The 21,980-nt window shown below is 45.7% G+C and overlaps 1 protein-coding gene across 2 annotated transcripts in view; it reads right to left on the bottom strand.

Moving 5' to 3' along the window:
• The window catches only part of PARN (poly(A)-specific ribonuclease), a 185,762-nt gene that overhangs the window by 59,385 nt on the left and 104,397 nt on the right, over nt 1–21,980 (bottom strand). For both annotated transcript variants that reach the window (XM_073542882.1, XM_073542883.1), the window contains exons 19-20: nt 14,442–14,497; nt 954–1,040 (exon numbers count right to left, since the gene is read on the bottom strand). In XM_073542882.1, the coding sequence (XP_073398983.1) occupies nt 954–1,040; nt 14,442–14,497 (143 nt within the window). The remainder of the gene's footprint in view (nt 1–953; nt 1,041–14,441; nt 14,498–21,980) is intronic.

The raw sequence follows: 21,980 nt of genomic DNA, 5'->3' as shown, positions 1-21,980 counted from the left end.
ATAAGAGAAATTAACATTTCTCTTAAGCAGCGGCACAGGCTTTAGCCACAGCAGTCGGCTCCTGCCCCTGTGACCTGCTGCTCCAACCGCTCCCCGCCGGCTTTCTGGGACAATTGACTTGTGTATAAGCCGAGGGGAGCTTTTGCAGCACAAAAAATGTGTGCTGAAAAACTCTGCTTATACACGAGTATATACAGTACAAGGAAACCTTCATATTTGTGATCCTGTGTCTTATTTCAGAGAAATCTTTGTTTCACTTATATGCAAATTAGCTGATAAGAATTATGGGCCAGATCTCCCTGAGAATCGCCCCCCAGAGCTTATTTTAAAATAAAATGGGGGCATTACCAGTGTGAGACATGTAGATCAGGAAAGCAGACTGTCAGTCATTACATGTCTCACTCTGGTAACACCCCCATTTATTTAAAATAATCTCTGGAGATAGATTCTCAGGGAGATCTATGTCCGGCCCATAGATCTTTACAGTTTATTTACTTATTCCAGGGAAATACACCTTTTTCTTATACATAACTGGATTGTAGACATAAAAGGCATCAGTTTATTCAACTGTCTATGACCATATAGACTGCTTAGGAGGATTGATCCTACTGACAAATTCCCATTAATGTAGCAATTGTTGCTTTTACTAGCCAGAAAAAAAGCATTTTATGCAAATTAGGGTGCTCAATGCACACTTGTGGTGCCCAAAAACTCAGCGCACCCTAAAACCCTTTGAATTGTCATGCCTCACCGCCTCTCTATATGCTGATTGCAGAAACATTGGTGTGACCACACACATAGAAAGGCAAGATGTCCCAAATTATGTTCTCTGTGTTTGAAGGACTGATCTTCAGTGGAGCTATCTGGATGAGTATATGCCAGCCCTGGCACACAGGCCAGATGACAAGGGAAGGTATAAAACCACATGACTTAAGATTATAAACAGGTCTTACCAAAGGCATTGAACAGCTGATAAAGGTCACTGGATTTCCATTCTTTTGGAAACGTCACGTGGAGGACGTTATCTCGTTTAGGAAGCACTGAAACACAGAACAATTTACGCTCACTTTAACTTTTCGTATTGTTAAAACATATCCAACATAAACATGCAGTTAATGTATACCTATCATTTACCCAAAAATCCAGAGTGAAAGCATTTTTTTTTTACTGCCCATATCCCCAAATACCCCTTCTTAAAAGCTCCATTGAGTGAGTAATTCGAACCCACAGGTGACGCACGGAATTTTTTAAGACGACATTTTTACCACTAAAATGTTAAGTTACCAGCAACTTTATTTTTTGTATTTCAACAAGGGGTATTGGGTGAGCCCAAACATTAGGTTACACATTTTTTTCCCACTTGTGGAAATAACCCCCTCACACATTGGTAAAAACTACAGTGGCAAAGCTTAGGAGGAAGAAGCACTGTTTGGTAGTGCAGATTTTGTGCAGATTTCTTTCCTCAGACTAAGCTTGCGAGCAGGGCCCTCACTCCTCTTGGTATTTGTTATGATCTACTGTATGTGATTATTGTTATGCTGTAATGTCTATTGTCTGTACAAATCCCCTCTGAAATGTAAAGTGCTGCGGAATATGTCGGCGCTATAAAAATAAAATTTATTATTATATTATTATTTTGTGGTTGCCATTTGCAGATCCCTTAAGTTACTAAAACAGAAGGAAAAAAATGCAAACGCAAAGTCCTTTCAGACTGTTTTGGATATTGGAAGAATGATTCCAGAGAAGAAAAAAGGCGAGTGTTAGCCGGAGTCCTGTGTCTGCCAACTGTAAATCATCTTGAGACCATGTGTGGGAGCCTTCCATCCATGGAGCGGACTCACTCACAATTTTGCCTAAGAACGCTGCATGACTAAAGAATGGGATAGAATAATCCTCCAAGAGCAACTTCTCCCAACACTGCTTTCCTCAGCTTGATAGAGATGTGGTGAGGGGACATGTGAAGCTTTATCACCACTGTGGATGTGAAGTGGAGACATGTGAAGCTCCATCACCACTGTGGATGTGGAGACATGTGAAGCTCCATCACCACTGTGGATGTGGTGTGGAGACATGTGAAGCTCCATCACCACTGTGGATGTGGTGTGGAGACATGTGAAGCTCCATCACCACTGTGGATGTGGTGTGGTGACATGTAAAGCTCCGTCACCACTGTGGATGTGCTGTGGAGACATGTGAAGCTCCATCACCACTGTGGATGTGGTGTGGTGACATGTGAAGCTCCGTCACCACTGTGGATGTGCTGTGGAGACATGTGAAGCTCCGTCATCACTGTGGATGTGGTGTGGTGACATGTGAAGCTCTGTCACCACTGTGGATGTGGTGTGGAGACATGTGAAGCTCCGTCACCACTGTGGATGTGGTGTGGAGACATGTGAAACTCTGTCACCACTGTGGATGTGGTGTGGAGACATGTGAAGCTCCGTCACCACTGTGGATGTGGTGTGGAGACATGTGAAGCTCCATCACGACTGTGGATGTGCTGTGGAGACATGTGAAGCTCCGTCACCACTGTGGATGTGGTGTGGAGACATGTGAAGCTCCATCACCACTGTGGATGTGCTGTGGAGACATGTGAAGCTCCGTCACCACTGTGGATGTGGTGTGGTGACATGTGAAACTCTGTCACCACTGTGGATGTGCTGTGGAGACATGTGAAGCTCCGTCACCACTGTGGATGTGCTGTGGAGTCATGTGAAGCTCCGTCACCACTGTGGATGTGCTGTGGAGACATGTGAAGCTCCGTCACCACTGTGGATGTGGTGTGGTGACATGTGAAGCTCTGTCACCACTGTGGATGTGGTGTGGTGACATGTGAAGCTCCATCACCACTGTGGATGTGCTGTGGAGACATGTGAAGCTCTATCACCACTGTGGATGTGCTGTGGAGTGTAGTGATTGTACGGCTTTCCACAGACACTGCTCTGTTATTTCTAGTGATGGGTCGTTCGTGAAAGATCTGGTACAAAAAAAGCCGGCTCCCTGCTGTGAAAGACAGGAGCCAGCACTCCAATGAGACACTAAATTATCTGAATGGCTCTCACTGGGTGTAAAATCCAGATGTTTGGACGGCGTAACTCCACCCACCAGAACAAAACTCCACCCATTCAAATTGGTTAATAGCAGGTGGGCAGAGTTTCTGCCATAGGTGGGCGGGGTTTCGGATGCATTAACGTCAGCTTAAATATGTGTTCATCTATTGTGACATTTACTAGGGATCCATTTAAGATCCAAAAAGAGCCGGACTGCCCATCACTAGCTATTTCCAATACTGCAGTGATGACAGAAGTCACAGCTAGGGCAGATTACTGACAGCCAATGAGTGTGTAGGGGGTGGGGCTGTACATTGTGGTGGGTGGTCGCAGCTCTGGCTGTGAGGTTAGATAATAAAGCATAGGAACCTGTCAAGTTTGGTAGAGCCGCAGGTAAACTGGGTGCAGGGAATTAAGTGAATTTCAGGAGAGAAGAAAGGCAGAAACAAAATAAGTTTATAGGGGTGCTGTATGTCACAATACAGCACAGATTGGCTTAAAAAAAGTGGATTTCGGGTTCAAACAAGCTCTAATCTCTGCTCACCTACTTAACTGACAGCTCCTCCTTGCCCCCTCCCCTGCTGCTGAAAGCACTCACTGCCTAGTACAAGCTGCAGCTGTCAATCAGGTTGTTTAGGCAGAGACTGAACACAACTGACTAAAAATTCTCATTTTAATATCTGGATTAAACTGCCATTCTGACAAATTTTCAAAGTCAGGTCACCAGCCTCATCAGGTCCAAGATCCATTTATTAATTTATGAGGTTTATATACTGCAAAAGCTGGAGACAGATCTGCATGAAAGTGGATGTCCAGTCAGAAGATATTAAATACCCCATATCCTGTAGATAGGTAATCAATAACAGTTCAGTGACTGTCTCGACACCCAGGCCTGCACCCGCACAGAGCCACACTGCCCTTGCCAGGTTTAGAGCATATCGACTGGAAATTTGCAGTACAGGATACATCAGCTGACTGGCTGGGGTAGCGGGGAGGCATCTTCACCTTCCACGCAGATATTGATGACCTAGCCATCAGATAACTTATCGATATCTTTTGACCGGACAACCCCTTAAAGAACATGCAAACCAAGATCACTTCCAACAAATCCCATTTACACTAGTGTCAGACCCTTTATTCAAACCTGCTTTCAAAGAAGACATTGTATTTCTGGCTTCAGTTGTTACATTTATGTCAGAGGAATTACTTAAACTTCTAAAATTATAGCCATGATGATTGTGCATAATGAAGGATGAAGACATGGAATGCATGATGTAATTCCTGGGCCGTAACAAATGCCAAAAAAGAACTTCATGGAAAGTAGTAAGGGCTTGACAAGGAATGGAGGAACTTTTGACCTTTTATAAGAGCAATTTATCAGAACTGAACTTAAGAAATTATTAAACTGATTAAGAACAGAATCACCCAAAAATCAGGGGGATAGTGCCATTATGCACAGGTACGTTGGATTTGTGTAGTCCATCATTAAAGAAACAGTCCCATGAATGTTTTTCCCCTAAATTCTTCACTCTCCAGACCACACTCTGTTCTGTGTGCGAGCCGGATGTCCACTTCTGGCCCACCCAGTGCACAGCGTGACCAGAGAGCCTGTAGAGCGTTGACGTCCGTGAGAAGTGGCAGTGGATCCTGGAGAAGGTGGCGGTAGGCGAGTATATTAATACACTTATACAACTGACAAATATACACAGGTTTAGGGATGGGGATTAATGGGAGTGTTTCTTTAAGAATATTTAAAGGGGGTATTACCATTTTATAAACCTTTAGGCTTGATACCCTACTGAATTACTGTTATGTCAATACCAAAGCAGTTGCTTTTTCCGGAAATCGGTGGAGAGTTGGCCATAAATCTGTGATCTATAGGGGAGGCCTTTGTTCTCCCAACTGGTGAAGAACTAAAGTTGGCCATAGACGTTAGATGGCCATTGGCCAAACGATACTTTGGCCGATTGTTTGGCTGACAATCATCTCAGCTGACTCTCCCAAACACAGGAGCACTAGTTCGGCCGCACTCACCTGTGTTCTCTACGACAAAACATCGGCCAGCGGTTTATCTCCGGGAGAACAATGTGACACGACATTCTGAAATCAGATGAGTTTGAGCGACATAATTCCCAACCATCAGTTGGTCTAGCACCCCCATACACAGGAGATAGTCGGTTGAACCTGTCAATATCGGTATGCTAAACAGACAGTCTAATGTGTATGGGGGCCTTAAGTTTAAGAATTTGATCGGGTCCCTGCTTATTTGGCAAGCTATAGCGCTTATCGAATAAGCTGCAAAGGGAACTCTGATAGATGGAGCGCTCCCGATAATCAGCCGTCTGGCGCCGCAGCTGCATGTGTCGCAGCTGTGTCACAGTCACAACACATGCATGGAGAGCCTGTGTGCTGTGATTGTGATACAGCCTCAACACATGAAGCTGCAGCGCTGTATAGTGGATTATCGGGAGAGCTCCAAGTATCCGGGATCCTGCTGCAGCTTATTCGGTAAGCGCTATATCTTGCCGAATAAGCAGGGACCCTATCAAATTCGCTCAACTTTACTCAAGTACAAACATTCCATTTGCAGAAACATTTGCATGCGTCAGTTGAGGATTTGTCATGGTCTTGCTAAAGGACTTCACCCCATTAACATCCAAGTGTAAAGTCTGGGTGTGAAACTATGGGACATAAATGGGCTCAATTTAACATTTTCACTACCATTAGTTTCTCAACATTTTGACATTATGGTAGCTAGGACAATCATTGCACTTTTGAAGCGTACAAATGAAACCTGTATTCCAAATAATAAATTTATATTCACTGCCAATATTTATTTATTTTTTTTTTACATTGAGAGTTCTCTTTATTTTCATGACTATGAAAATTGTAGATTCACTCTGAAGGCATCAAAACTATGAATTAACACATGTGGGATTATATAATTAACAAAAAAGTGTAACAAATGAAAATATAACTTAAGTTCTAGGTTCTTCAAAGTAGCCACCTTTTGCTTTGATTACTGCTTTGCACACTCTTGGCATTCTCTTGATGAGCTTCAAGAGGTAGTCACAGGAAATGGTCTTCCAACAGTTTTGAAGGAGTTCCCAGAAATGCATGGCTGGGCTCCCCATCCCATCCTTGTATACATGGCTCCGCTCGGCTCCTCAGTCCTCCACGCTGCTCGTCCCTGCATCTCCATTGTCCCGGCAGGGCAGCTCTTCATGTGCTCAGTGGTCACTTGGTACCGCTCATTAAGGTAATGAATATGCGCTCCACACCCATGGAAGTGGAGACGCGTGCATATTTGATACCTTAATGAGCGGTACCACGTGACCACTCAAGCACAGGAAGAGCTGCAGCACCGTCCAGGACAACAGATATGCAGGAACGTTCAGTGAGGGCGCGAGAAGGGCGAGTATGATGTCACAGCCACCGGCTCCTGTCGCTGCTCCGCCGCTCCCCAGCTTTCTGGAAAATGACTTGTGTATAATCCAAGGGGGGGGGGGGCGTTTTCAGCACACAAAAAAAAATTGCTGAAAATCTCGGCTTATACACGAGTATATACGGTAATAGGTCCCTAAAAAAAAAATCTTTGTAAATTTCCTTGAAAAAATAAAAAATTACTGTTACATTTTTAAAACTTTTAAAATGTGAACAAAATAGAGAAAAACATTTTACAAATGGTGGTTATGTAAAGCAGACATGAGGAAAATATTAATTTGTGTGGTATGAATATCTGCATTAAAGGGATAATCACTCAATTTGAAAATTGCTAATTGAAATTTTTGTAAAATTTCTCATTTTTTTTTATAAATAAACGCACAAAATTTCTATACAAATTTACCATTTTCATAAAATACAATACGTCACGAAAAACAATCTCAAAATCAATGAGAAATGTTGATGCGTTCCAGAGTTTTGACCACATAAAATGGTCAGATTTAAAAAGTTTGGCCCAGTCCCTAAGGAGTTAAGGAAGACCTCCCACAATTTTTTTTTAAATAAATTTGTGCATGTGTGTATGTAGAATGTATGTGTTAATATACTCACCCATCACCGCTTTCTCCATGATTCAGCGCAGTTCTGCTCTTCTCAGCGATGTCTGCAACACACGCATGGATTGTTTAACAAACAGCAAATCCCTGCAGGTGTTGCAGCTATTGAACAGCCATGAGACATGCAGCAATAAGTAGAGATGAACGAACACGAACAGTAAAGAAACTCTCGGCGCTAGCGGGGATCTCACTGGGGTGACGGCAGTTCAGTCCAGCAGGGATCGCAGCCTCAGTGACCGGAAGTAACCTCGATGACCTTACCGCCAGTCGATGAGGCTGCGCTGGCAGCAGATCATTCACCAGTGGTTCTCCGCCTGGACAGTCGCATCTTGGCACCGTCCAGGATGAAAACTGTTTTTCCCCCAGACATGGATTACGGAGTGGGACAGATCGACATACAGATGAGGGATATATTTATTTTTAAGTTTTATTACAGGAGAATGAGGGCTTTGCTGCAAATAGGCGTTAGGTGAGTATACCTGTGTTTGTTAGTTTTAAATAATGTAAAAGTGTGTTTTGTTTTAATTCTAATAAAGGACTTTATATGGTAAATAAAGACACAGCCAGAATAACTATAGGAGTAGTAATGGTTGGGTGTCTCAGACGCCCCTCCATTAATTAGCCGTGGGCTTGATATCACCAGACAATACAAAGGTGACATCAACCCCACAAATATGAACTCCACTTCCCATCACTACAGGGCAAGTGGTAAGAGCCAGCAAAGCGTCAGAACTGGCACATCTTATAGATGTGTCTTTTCTAACCTGCTAAGGACTGTTATTTTCAGGCGGGGGGGATATCCATGGCCCCTTACCAGCCTGAGAATACCTGCACCCAGCTGTCTGCTTTAGCAAGTTTGGTTGTCAAAAAAAAGGGGCAACCCCAAACTGTTCTCTAAAATTGTTTAAATAAAAACAAAGCGTGGGGACCCCTCTATTTCTGATAACCGGCCTTGTTGAAGCTTAAAGCTGAGGGTTGCAGTTCCCAGTTGTGAGCTTTGCCTGGCTGGTTATCAAAAATACAGGGGAACCCACGCTGTTTTTTTTTTTTATTATTTATTTACAACGCAGGAGCTGGCTAATGAATACCCCCATCCGCCGCTCCTGCTGTCACTGTTATTAGCGGCTGCTGGTGTTGGATGATGGGAGAAGTAGTCCCAACAGCTGACACCAGTGACATGAGGTAAACGTTATACCTCCGATCACAGCTGAACGTTCACCCTGTCTTTTGACAGTGTGGGAACCGTGGCTCTCTGACCAGCTGGGATGATTTCACCGCCGATCAGAAGCAGTTTGCCACGCTGTCATGCACATGACAGCGTGGCAAACATTGGATGTTCGGGACCCCCATTCAAGTGAATGGGGTCCCGGTTCGGGTCCTGCTCTGGTACCCGAACCCAACGGACTCGAACATTCAGGTGTCCGCCCTCTCTAGCCATAAGGTCTCGAACATATTTTTTGAGCACGCTGAAAAAACTGTTAGCAGCCAAGCATGCTCAGATAACACTTTATCCGAGCACGTTAGTGTTTCATAAGCTAGTTAATTCTTCAAGTGCTTCAAATGGATCTAACACAATGTGGAAAGAACAAAAATGTACTTTTTTTCCATTAAAATGTTTTGCCATAAATTTTCAAAAGGATTAATGGAAGAAATTGAGTATAACTGATGGGTGGATTTCTTTTTAAAGTATCTAAAAACCCTATATGTCATCTTATACTAATATTTAGGCACACGGCAGGGCTCAGAAGGGAGGGAGCACCACTTGTAACTCAAAGTTTGCTAGAGTTGGTTCCTGTCGCCATATTGCATTGGCAGAGTCCTGGATGTATTCGTACAGATGAAAACCCCCCAGATGTCACCCCACTTTGGAAACAGTAACAGTCAAGGTATTTATCAAGTGATGTAGTGACCAGATGTAGTGACCATTTTGACCGTAAAAGTGTGTCTTTAAGAAATTAATGTGCATTAGCAAAAAAGGAAAGTTGCTATTTTTTCCCAATCAGGGATTTTATTTATGCTCTGACTGCAGACTTGTAAATCCTCACAGCACATGAATTTTGCTGGTTGTCTCCAGAGCCAGAAAACCCTCACAGAATGACTGCAGACTTGTAGTTTTAGACCAGACAACCCCTTTAACTTTACTCTGTGGGTCACAACCATTAAAGGGAATCTGTCACCCTTTTTTTGGACTATGAGCGGCCGGCACCGACATCAGGTGCTTATCTACAGCATTCTGTAATGCTCTAGACAAGCCCCCGATGTAACCTGAAAGTTAAGAGAAAAAAAAAAAAAGTTAGATTATACTCACCCTGGCGTCCGGTCCGATGGGTGTCGCGGTCCGGTCCGGCACCTCCCATCTTCATATGATGCCGTCCTCTTCTTCCCTTCCTGTCGTGGCTCCAGTGCAGGAGAGTCCTGCAGTGCGCAGGTGCCGGGAGCAGAATGCTGTAGATAAGCCCCTGATGTCGGTGCCAGCAGCTCATAGTCCAAAAAAAGGGTGACAGATTCCCTTTAAAGAGACAAATTTATATGATATAATTTTACGAACTCATGCGGAGTCACCGCGCATACAAAAGGGGGCAGAGCTTTGGGCGGGTGTCTGCTGCATCCAAAATGCACAGAATACGCCACGTGGAAACACACCCTTATGGTTCAATTCCTTACAGATGCAGAATGTGAAAAGAGGGGGGGGGAGCTCATTTACATTTTATTCTTACACGGTGACAAGAGGAGATCACTCCACTCCTCTCTCCAATCCTGCTGCAGCCCGTCAACTGTCCCGCAGCCCTCCTTTTCTTCACACTGGGTTGTCAGGAAGTGATGGCATTTTAATAGGCGTTATCTCAGCCTGGATTGCAGCTACAGCTCTTTCTCAGTTTCAAAAGGAGTCCAGGATCACAACCGTATTCGAGACCCAGCCCGCGATGTCACGGGTATAAAGTGAGAGTCGGGAAGGACAGTTGTAGATACCTGCAGCTCTCGTTTAACCCATTATATCTAGGGCTGGGTCATCAGGACAACAGCAGTTCTGAAATTTGAGAATCCCAGCTTCAGAATCTCCGCATAAAGGGGTCTAGATCACTGCCGCGGGACACATGGCCATTGGTAGCCAGGATATATGTCACCCTGCAAGGACATAGGATGCATGTCTTTAGCAGGGAAAGGGCTAAAAAAACATCACAAGTCACTACCTGCTGTGGATTTTGATCCCCCACAGTGTGTGGATTTGATATTGGAACATCTCACCCACTTTGTTGCTTCTGTAATACACAGGTACTTGTAGCTCTCCAGATTCCGGAGGTCTTGCCGTGCTCGGAGTTGTAGTCCCCAAACAGCTGGAGAGTCACAGGCTGGAGATTGCTGATATAGTTATGCTAATTCTAAGTCTTTTTCCATCAGAATTCTGGAACATCAGCAAAATGTAAAAAGCAGTCATCACTTAGAGGAAGATCAACCAAGTGATCATTAGTCAAGTGCTGGATGGAGTCAGCCCGGAGGTTTTATATTGTTCAGATACCATCTTTACTCTGCTGGTTGTCTCCTGCAGACTTTTTTTTCTTTTTATGAAGAACACCGAGGTGTGGTTCCCCCACTAGCTGCTGCTTGTCATCACTTGACATTTTGCAGTTGACTGACTTACTAAGTGCACATGGTGTTTGCACCTACTGTCATTGAGTTATTCATGTCCAACAGTGACCACGATCTGGATGGATGACGTGGCAACTGTCTACCAGAGGGCCACAGTATAGTCAAGAAGCCTTCTGTATTTTCTTCTACAACTAAAGTGGACCTGTCACCAGCTCAAAAGCGACCAGATTTTGCTCTTCTTTAATTTCCGGTACACCAGAATAAGACACTTTTTTCTTCTGTAAATCCATTGTACGGTTCCAGAGATATTGCTAGTTTTTATGGTCTTTCCAAGGAGGAGTGGCTGACAATCCTAAGGGCATGTCACTAGGCTGCTCTGTATTAATATTGCTGTGAGCCACAGCACCTTGTAAAGAACATAAAAAGTTGCTCAAACTGAAAAGACCCACATTTATAGAGTCTTGCGGCCGTTTTAAAGGGAACCTGTCAGCAGGATTGTGCACGGTAACCTACAGACAGTGTCAGGTCGATGCCGTTATACTGATTACAATGATACCTTGGTTGATGAAATCTGTCTTGTGGTTGTTTAATCTTTATTTTCAGTTTTGAGTTAATGATATGCTCGTGCCCCGGGGCAGCCTGTGGGGGGTCTTTATGTGGCGCTCTGCTTAGATATTCACCAGTATGTATTCTGACAGGTCACTGATTCCCCACTGACCTGCCCCCTAGTTTACATAATGAATACCTGTACATACTGAAAAATCAAAAAAAAAAGAAAAAAAAAAACCTTCTGCAGGCAGGTGCCAGCCGTGGCACTTGTGCTGCAGCATAATCGCATGTTTAGTATCCTAGTAATAACTGTTCTTGATGCTATACAAATAGAAAAAAAAATCAATTTGAAAATGGTGCCCATCGCGCATGCGCAGTAGCAGCTGTGTGTATAGAGATCTGATAGCTGCTACTGCTCAGGCAGCATCATCTTGCTAGAGAAGAAAAAAAAAAATCTCCACCTCCAAGATGGTGCCGCCGATGCAACAGCAGCTATTTCATCTCTATACACGCAGAGAGCTGCTACGGCGCAGGCACAGCAGGTGCCATTTTCTGAGTGATTTATTTTGCACTTGCTCAATAATATTAAGAACAGTAATTACTAGGACACTAAACATGCAATTATGCTGCAGCGCAGGAGCCATTACGATTGCTGGCCTCCCTCCTGCTTTGTGCGGACGACATGTCCCTAGGTCATCCACACAGTGTCCCCAGCATCGTGCTCTGGCGCAGGCATACTTTTGTGCCCTGACTAGGGATGGGAAAAGTAGTGCAGTGCGCATATGCTGAAAAAGGTCACAGAGCCGCGGTGCCTGCGCACTGCAGTACTTTACTCTAGTCAGGGCACAAAAGTACGCCTGCGCCAGAGCGCGATGCCAGGGAGACTGGGTGGATGACATATGGATGCGTCATCCACACGAAGCAAGAGGGAGGACGGCGATCGTAAGGAGAGAGAAGGCACCAGATCAAGATCAGCAACAACCATTGGACCTGACCGTCCCGCAGGTGAGTATAATAAAAGCAATTTTACTTGTCATGCAGGTTGGGTTGGGGGGGAGAGATATACAGCATTCTAAAATGCTGTATATCAGGCCTGAAAGGTGACAGGACTCCTTTAAATATAAATGTACTGGAACTTTTGGGGGGAGAATTTGGGCTCAGCTAAGTACACACACACAAACACACAGGGAGCACCTACCCTTAGACGTGATTCACGTGCCTGTTCTTAAAAAAAAATGTATATATATATATATATATATATATATATATATATATATATATATATATATATATATATATATATATATATATATATATATATATATATATATATATCTCTCTCTACTATATAAAGCTCAAGTGTGTGTGTCTGTCTGGGATTGGCATCCGCACCATCGCAGCTACAGCCACACGTCTGGACCCCGAGAGTGTCCTAGGCTATGTTGTGAGGCGAAATTTTAACCCCGCGCGTTTCAATTCACCAAAAATTTGCCCCTATCTACATAATGAGGAAAAAGTGTGTGTATCAAGCACCGCCCCTCATTATGATGTCATAATGGTTGACTATGGGATGGAGGATGTGTGATGGGTATATGGGCACTCGACTATGGGATCGAGGATATGTATGATGGGTATATGGGCACGGGACTATGGGATGGAGGATATGTATGATGGGTATATGAGCACGGGACTATGGGATGGAGGATATGTATGATGGGTATATGGGCATGGGACTAAGGGATGGAGGATGTGTGATGGGTATATGGGCACTCGACTATGGGATGGAGGATATGTATGATGGGTATATGGGCACTCGACTATGGGATGGAGGATATGTATGATGGGTATATGGGCACGGGCCTATGGGATGGTGGATATGTATGATGGGTATATGGGCATGGGACTATGGGATGGAGGATATGTATGATGGCTATATGGGCACGGGCCTATGGGATGGTGGATATGTATGATGGGTATATGGGCATGGGACTATGGGATGGAGGATATGTATGATGGCTATATGGGCATGGGACTATGGGATGGAGGATGTGTGATGGGTATATGGGCACTGGACTATGGGATGGAGGATATGTATGACGGGTATATGGGCACGGGACTATGGGATGGCGAATATGTATGATGTGTATAAGGGCATGGGACTATGGGATGGAGGATGTTTGATGGGTATATGGGCACGGGCCTATGGGATGGAGGATAATTATAATTTGTTATAACTAACCACAGTTAGTTACTATGCCCAGGCAGTGCCGGGCTCTTCAGCTAGTATATATATATATATATATATATATATATATATATATATATATATATATATATATTTTTTACACACACACACATATATACACACACACATACAAATCTGTGTGGCTCATCTCAAGTTCTTTTTGGAGGATCAATGAGCGGGTCTGTAAATTCCACTGACAGTCATTTAAAACACGGATGTGAGAATATGACCTTAAGTTTATCACTGGCGTTTTAGGTTATTTCAGCACCGAATAGGTATCAGTAATGTAAGTTCTCTGTGTTCAGTAAAATACTTATCGGCTGCTATCTTCTGCTGTTCCCAGTGCCTCTCTGGTCCTCTTTTGCACCTTGTGATCAGCTGTGTGACTAGCTGGATCACTCCAATGTTTGCTGTTTGGAGAGGAAGTTACTTCTCCATGTGAGTCTATGACACTCAGTACAAGGCACTCAGACTTTTGAGAGCGATTGCGACAGCTCTGACTTCCAACCAGTCACAGCCTCAGCCACAAGAAGAAGGACCGTAATAGCGGTGGCACCAGTAGATGGCGGCAACCGGTATTTTGCTACACACAGGAACATACAACACCAACACCTACCCGGTGTGGAAATAAAGCAAAAAATTCACCAAAATGGTCCTTTAAAGCAAGCTTGTGGGTGTCAAAACCTGAAAAATATGTTCAGATAAGCAAATGGTGATTAGCTGAAAAATCTAATCAGTAAAATGTCACAATACACAGACTACTCTAATATTTAGTAAGGCAGCAGTTACTGATCTTCCCCATCTGTTTATGCAAGTTTAGATGACAATTGGCCAAATATATTACAACTGGCAGCTGTTCCTGAACTGTACATCTGATTAACAATGCATCGCTAATAATTATTGTGTACATAGAACACAAGTGGCTGAAGATGTCCTCATAAAATTACTTACAGTCTGGACCGTCCAGATTGAGGTATGGAATGTCCGTAATTCTCATCAAAAACAGCCTGGAAGAGTGACATCGGAAAAAAAAATTAAAATGGTTTCCAAAAGTCAAAACATCGACTATCAGTGGTATAAATGAATACTGTTAGAGATGCTGTCGGAGGAGAAAATTACAATTTTAGAAATTAAACAAGTTAAAATTGCAAAATGACTCCTGGGAGTGCCAATACCCAAATAGACCCATGATGCGAGTGCCTAAAGGGACATGCATCTACTTAGAGGAGAAGTGCTATGGTCCCTCTTGATTGATAAATAGGGATTTTTGTGTACTCACCGTAAAATCCTTTTCTCCGAGCCAATCATTGGGGGACACAGGACCATGGGTGTTATGCTGCTGCCACTAGGAGGACAATAAGTGAAACCACAGAAAAGTTAACTCCTCCTCTGCAGTATAGACCCGCCCACCGGCTGAGGTTGAACCAGTTCGGTAACAAAGCAGTAGGAGTTTCAAAGACAACAGTAACAATAAATTACGTCTGAACTAATAACGAAACAATAAGCCAATAGGCTATCAGGGTGGGTGCTGTGTCCCCCAATGACTGGCTCGGAGAAAAGGATTTTACGGTGAGTAGACAAAAATCCCTATTTCTCCTACGCCTCATTGGGGGACACAGGACCATGGGACGTCCTAAAGCAGTCCCTGGGTGGGGAGCAACACAACTGCTACAATAAACCCATTTACCACTGGCCTATAGATGTGGTACTGCTGGTTGCAGAATGCGTTTGCCAAGAGCTGCATCTGCTGAGGCCTGAAAGTGTATGTGATAGAGTTTAGTAAAAGTATGCAAGCTGGACCCAGTCGCAGCTTTGCAGGCCTATTCTGCTGACGCCGATGTCGAACGGCTCAAAAGGCATCCACTGACAGAGTAGACTACACCTTAATCCCTACTGGGACAGGTGTGCCCTTGACACAGTAGGGGTCCTGAATAGCTGAGCAAATCCACTCGGCTAGTGTGGCGTCTGAAGTGGCTAGAGCAGTCCTATGTCCCTTTGGAAGCCCAAACAGAACATCTGACTTGCACAAGGAGGATGTCCGCGAGATGTACTGTCTAAGAGCCCTAACCACATCCAGAGTGTGTGCAGCTCTCTCAATACGATGGACTGGTGACGGACAGAGTCAAGTCAAAAACGATGTCCTCATGAAGATGAAAAGAAAACAACTTTTGGCAGAAAAGATGGCAACGTCCTCAAAATGGCCTTGTCTTGATGAAAGAAAACCAGGAACGGAGATCGGCTGGATAGAGCCGCCAACTCAGAGACTCGTCTGATTGACGTAATTGCCACTAGGAGAAAACCACCAAGGAAGAAAGGTTAGTGGCACATCCTGCAGTGGTTCGAAAGGGGGTTCCTGTAGAACTCCGAGGACCAAGTTAAGATCCCATGAGTCCAACAGTATGTTATAGGGAGGTGCCGCGCGGGAAACTACCTGAATTAACGTCTTCACCTGGAACCTGGTGGAAAAACTTGCGTTGGAATAGAACTGACAAGGCTGAAAACTGTCCTTTGAGCAAACTAAGTGTGAGACCCGACTAATTCAGATTGCAGGAATTTCAAGATCATCTTTGGACCCTGCTACATGGGTGAAGGTTCTCCAGGTGTGATGAGAAATGCGCATGGATACAGGTTGCCTAGCACTAAACATGGTGGAGGTTACTGAATGAGAGAATCCAGTTTGGGCTAAAAACCAGGATTCAACGGCCCCGCTATCAAAGACAGGGCCCCGGAGTTCTGGTGGTAACCCTACAAAAATAGATCCATGCGATCTAGTAGACGCCAGGGGACATCGGCGACCAGCTGAACTAGCTCCACATGCGATGCCCGACGCGGTCATTCCAGTATGACTAGGAACACTGGTACCCCTCTCAGTTCCAAAAGTTCTTGATGGTCTTTGGGAGCAAAGGAAGAGGGGGAAATATGTACGGGAGCCGAAACCTATGCCACGGCAGAACCAGAGCGTCTGTTCCAATGGCGCATGGATCTTGCGATCAGGCAATGCACTGGGGAACCTTGTTATCTAGGCTTGAAGCCATGATATTCCCAACCGAAGTCCCCCCACTATGACAAATCTGCTGAAGAACTTCCGGATGAAGAGAGCCTTCTCCCGAGGCGAGGCTCTGTGAAAACTCAGTAGGGCCAACCCGGTGGCCCGTATCTGCAAACTGTTGATGGAGAGACGCGACACTCGAATGGACCAACGCCGCTGTGCCGTGTGATGGTGAAAAAACTGCACCCCAGCCAAGGAGGCTGGCGTCTGTGGTCCACTAATCAACGCACTGGGAGAAAGGACTTTCCTTGGTGCAAAGAGGACTTCAGCGTCCACCACCTGAGGGTCGGCCTGACCTGCAGGGACAGACGGAACCGACGGGCGAGAATGGGTTCCTATCCCAAGGCAACAGCAGCGCATGTTGCAAACAGCGGAGATGACACTGTGCGAACGGAACCGCTTCCATCGGCGCTACCATTTTCCCGCGAATCCCCATGAAGGACTCTATGGAGAGAGGAATCGGACGGGAAGGAATCCATGTCCCTGACTCAAGGTCAAGGCCTTTTCTGGAGGGAGAAAGTCGTAGTTACTCACCGGTTAACGGTATTTTTCGGAGTCCATGACAGCACCACCTGAGAGAGGGGATCCGCCCTTTAGGAACAGGAAACGTACAGATACAAAAAGGCGGCAACTCTCCCACGCATCAGTTGGATTACAGAGCACAAGAGGACCACAATGGTTAATAGAATAATTTATATACAATACTTTACAAGACTATTTAAATTACCCGTGTACATATAAGGGGAAGAAGTGCACACCCAAATTTTAAACTAAAGGGAGGGAATATACGGGTGCTGTCATGGACTCCGAAAAATACCGTTAACCGGTGAGTAACTACGACTTTATTCGGTCGTCCATGACAGCACCACCTGAGAGAATTACAGAGTGTAATAACTATTTAGGGAGGGACTACAGCCTGCAGCACCCTTATACCAAAAGAGAGGTCTGTGGAAGCACCCAAGTCTAGCCTATAATGACTATAAAAGGTGCTCGGAGAAGACCAAGTAGCCGCCTTACATATCTGGTCGATGGAGACTCCTGATCTCTCGGCCCACGAGGTCGCCATGGCTCTGGTGGAATGCACCCTCAGCTTCCCGGGTGGCGACCTGCCTTTTGAGGTGTATGCTATTGAAATCGCCTCTCTAATCCACCTAGCTAGTGTGCTTTTTGACACTCTACAACCTTTCCTAGGGCCTTGATGGGAGACAAACAGGGCATTATCTATTCTCCAGGGATCGGTAACTGCCAGATATTCTATGAGGCATCTCCTAACATCTAGGGTGTGTAGTTTCTCTTCCTTCTCATTAGCTGGATTAGGGAGGAAGGATGGAAGGACTATTTCCTGTGTCCTGTGAAAGCTAGAAACTACCTTAGGTAAGTACGCCGGATCAGGTCTGAGTATTACCCTATCGTCCTTCAACTGTATATAAGGAGGACGCCTAGATAATGCCTGGATGTCACTTAAGGCCCCGTCACACTAAGCGACTTACCAGCGATCCCGACACCGATATCAAGGTGTCAGGATCGCTAGTAAGTCGCTATGTGATCGCTGGTGAGCTGTCACACAGACAGCTTCACCAGCGATCAGCACAGCGATGCCGAGTGCCCGGCATCGCTGGCCATCCCTGTAAAAAATAGAATCAAAATAAAAAATATAGTTATTCTCACCTTCCGACGTCCCGTTCAGCCATCCTGCCTCTCTCCACACTCCGGTCCCAGTAATCCTTTGAGAGAATGACCGCGAGATGTCACGGTCTCGAGGGATAACAAAGTCTCGCGGTCATTCGTGCAAAGGATCACTGGGAACGGAGCGTGGAAAGAGGCAGGATGGATGAACGTGACGTCGGAAGGTGAGAATAACTTATTTTTTTTATTATTTTTTACACCTGATCGCTGGTCTCCCGCCTGTCACACACAGCGATGCGTGCTGGCCAGCGGGAGACCAGCGACCAAAGAAATGTCCAGAGGTTTCTTCCAGCGATGAGCGATACCGGCAGGGGGGCCGCTCGCTGATCGCTGTCACACACAGCGATCTCGCTGGTGAGATCGCTGTTATGTCACAAAAGTTGTGACTCAGCAGCGATCTCGCTACCGAGATCGCTTAGTGTGATGGGGCCTTTACTCTACGAGCTGAGGTTAGAACTACCAGGAAGGCTACTTTAAGGGACAGGTTTTTTATGGAAGCTGATGAAATGGGTTCGACTGGAGCCTCTGTCATAGCCGTGAGGACTAGGTTTAAGTCCCACGGCATGAACCTATCTTTCACTATTGGCCTGGATCTACCTGCTGCCTTAATGAATCTACTGATCCAGTAATTACCCGCGATGTTGCAGCTAAAGAGGGCCCCCAAGGCTGATACCTGTACTTTAAGGGTACTAGTGGAAAGCCCCATATCCAGACATTTCTGAAGAAACTCTAAGATCTGGTTTATAGGTGCTGAACCCCCAGCGACTATTCCGGAGTTCTGAAGGAATTTCTTCCAAATCCGGACATAGATTTTGGTAGTGATGATTTTCCTACTTTTAAAGTAGAGTGTTAATCAGGTCTGGGGAGAAGCCTTTTTCTCTTAGCAATGTCCGTTCAAACTCCACGCCGTCAGATGTAGGCCAGCCACCTGAGGATGGAAGACTGGGCCCTGGGATAGGAGATTCGGGATGTCCGGAAGGACCCAAGGCTCGGACACCGACATGGTCCTGAGGCATGAGAACCATGCCCTCCTGGGCCAAAATGGAGCGATAACTATAACCCTTGCTCTGTCTCTCCTGATTTTCCTCATCACCAGGGGTAGTAGTGATAGGGGAGGGAAGGCGTATGCTAGCCTGAAGTCCCACTTTATCAGAAAGGCATCTACCGCCAGTGGGTTCTCTCTGGGATTTAGGGAGCAGAACTGTCTTAATTTTCTGTTTTCCATGGTAGCGAAGAGATCTCTCTCTGGTTGTCCCCATTTTTGTACAATCAGGTCGAACATGGAAGTTTTTAGGGACCATTCTCCATGCCTTAGCAGATTGCGGCTTAAGAAATCTGCTGTGATATTTTCTTTCCCTTTTATATGTAGAGCTGTTAAAGATAGAACATGCTGCTCTGCTAGCTGGAACAACCGTTCTGCCACATTCATCAGGGGTTTGGAACGAGTCCCGCCTTGGTGGTTGATATAAGCCACGGTGACCTGATTGTCGGAGAGCACTCGCGCATGATGGCCTTGTAGATACACAAGTAGTCTCTTAGCTGCCTGTTCTACTGCTGTCAACTCTTTCAGGTTAGATGACATCGCTATCTGATGATGCTCCCATAGGCCCTGGACCAGAATCTCACCCATATGAGCCCCCCAACCGGAAGGGCTAGCATCTGTGGTCATTATGCGGTATATGTCATACTCCCAGGGAACCCCTCTGGATAAATTATCCTTGTCTAGCCACCACTCTAGGGACTCCCTTGTGTTCCGGGACAAGGTTAGCTGGCCCTCTAAGTAACCCCCAAGGATTCTTTGATGTACTAAAACCTCGCCCTGTAGTGTTCTTGAATGGAACTGGGCCCACTGGACTGCCGGGATACAGGAAGAAAGAACCCAGAAGGGACATGGCTCTCCTGAGGGACATGGTAGGGTTATTGGAAGTGTTCAGGACCTGATAGTGTAGGCAAACAAGCATCTCCGGAGGCAGACGGCATTCCTGTTTCTCAGAATCTAGGATCAAGCCAAGAATTATTGGACTCTCACCGGTTGTAACCGAGATTTTTTAATGTTAAGCAGCCAACCTAACCGCTCTAAGGCAGACATTGCCCTTTGTAGCTGTTCCATACAATGTTTCACCGTTTTCCCTACAATCAGGAAGTCATCTAAGTAGGGAACTACTAGAATGTCTGATTCACGTAGATGGGCCATAACTACCGCTACCACTTTAGTAAATACTCGGGGAGCGACTGCCACCCCAAAGGGGAGGGCCACATATTGGAAATGTTGAACTGACCCATCTAACTGAACCGCCACTCTGAGGAAACGCTGATGAGCTGCATGAATGGGTATATGGTAGTAGGCATCTTTTAAAACTAACACTACCATAAAGCAATTTTTAAACAGCAATTTTATTGATGAATTAATTGTCTCCATTTTGAACGGGCGTATGACCAGGAATTCGTTGAGGGACTTAAGATTTATTATAGTCCTAAAGGAGCTGTCTGGCTTGCGGACTAGGAACAGAGGGGAGTAGAAACCTTTCCCCCTTTCTCCTTCTGGAACCATAGTTAGGACCTTCTTGCAGCAAAGATCATGAACCTCGGCCTCCAGGGCAGCTTGTTCTGATGTGGAAGTCCTGTGCGGGGTGACCTTAAATCGATCTTGGGGAACCCGGGTGAATTCTAGTCGTAGACCCGCAGCTATCACCCCCAGTATCCAGCTACTACTAGAAATCATAGACCAGGCTGGGTAGAAGGCAGCTAGTCTCCCCCCTACCAGAGCAGCTAGTCATTGGGGCGGCTTTTTATTGTCACGGGCTGGACCTTCCTGGCGCCCCCCACCTCCAAACATGAAACCTGTACCTCTCCTCTTGTCATCCCCATCTGCCCTGGTCCCTGGACGGCCTTCTACGGAAATATCCTTTCCTAGTAAAGAAGGGTTCGGCAGACTGGGGAACTTCTTTTTATCATCCCCGGCTTTCTCTAAAAGTTCATCCAAAACGGGGCCAAACAGATATTCCCCCTCACACGGAATGGAGCAGAGTCGTGACCTGGCCTGGATATCTCCTGGCCAGCATTTTAACCAGAGAGCCCTTCGTGCTGCGTTAGATAAACCCGCGGTCCTCCTATCTATCAGGCTCTGGACTTTGTCATTTAATGGAAAGGCCCTGCGCTTTCTGGGATCTAGACCCCCGAACATCACGTCCTGTGCCGAAAGTTCTGGTTTTGCATCTGCTACCCCCATGGTGGACCTTATTGCTTTAACCAGCCTATCCATTTGATAAAAGGGGAAGCAGAATCGGCTTGAGTCTTCCTCTGAAGAAGACGAAGTGGAGGCCGGGGAAACTGAGGAGTCATCGATCCTAGGGGCGGCCGAGGACTCCGAACCTGAGAGACTAAATTCTCTTCCCTTAGAAGAATCCCTTTTAGATAGGGCCTTCATCTCCGACCCGATTATCTCCCTCAGGCTTGTGGTGAAGTCCGGCGTTTCTTCCGCTACCTGTATGGACGGGGGAGAGTGTAAGGGCCTGTCAATCTACCCCAGGGCCCCCGTCCCTTTCCAACCCCTACCGTTTGTCGAACGCATGGCTGACACAACTTTTTAGGGTGGCCGTCTGGCAAGGGGCAACTACAGAGGGCACATTCCCTGTAGCTTTCCTCCCCTGCGAAAAAAAACATAAGGGAACACTGCATCAGGGTACATTCATGGAGATCTCTTACCCATGCAGATGAGGCAGGTACCGGATCACGGAGGGAGGCAGGAGGATCCT

This window comes from Dendrobates tinctorius, unplaced genomic scaffold, assembly GCF_039654945.1.
Source record: "Dendrobates tinctorius isolate UK_male_01 unplaced genomic scaffold, ASM3965494v1 ptg000129l, whole genome shotgun sequence".
Classification (NCBI taxonomy): Eukaryota; Metazoa; Chordata; class Amphibia; order Anura; family Dendrobatidae; genus Dendrobates; species Dendrobates tinctorius.
This window is presented reverse-complemented; position numbering and strand designations above follow the sequence as displayed.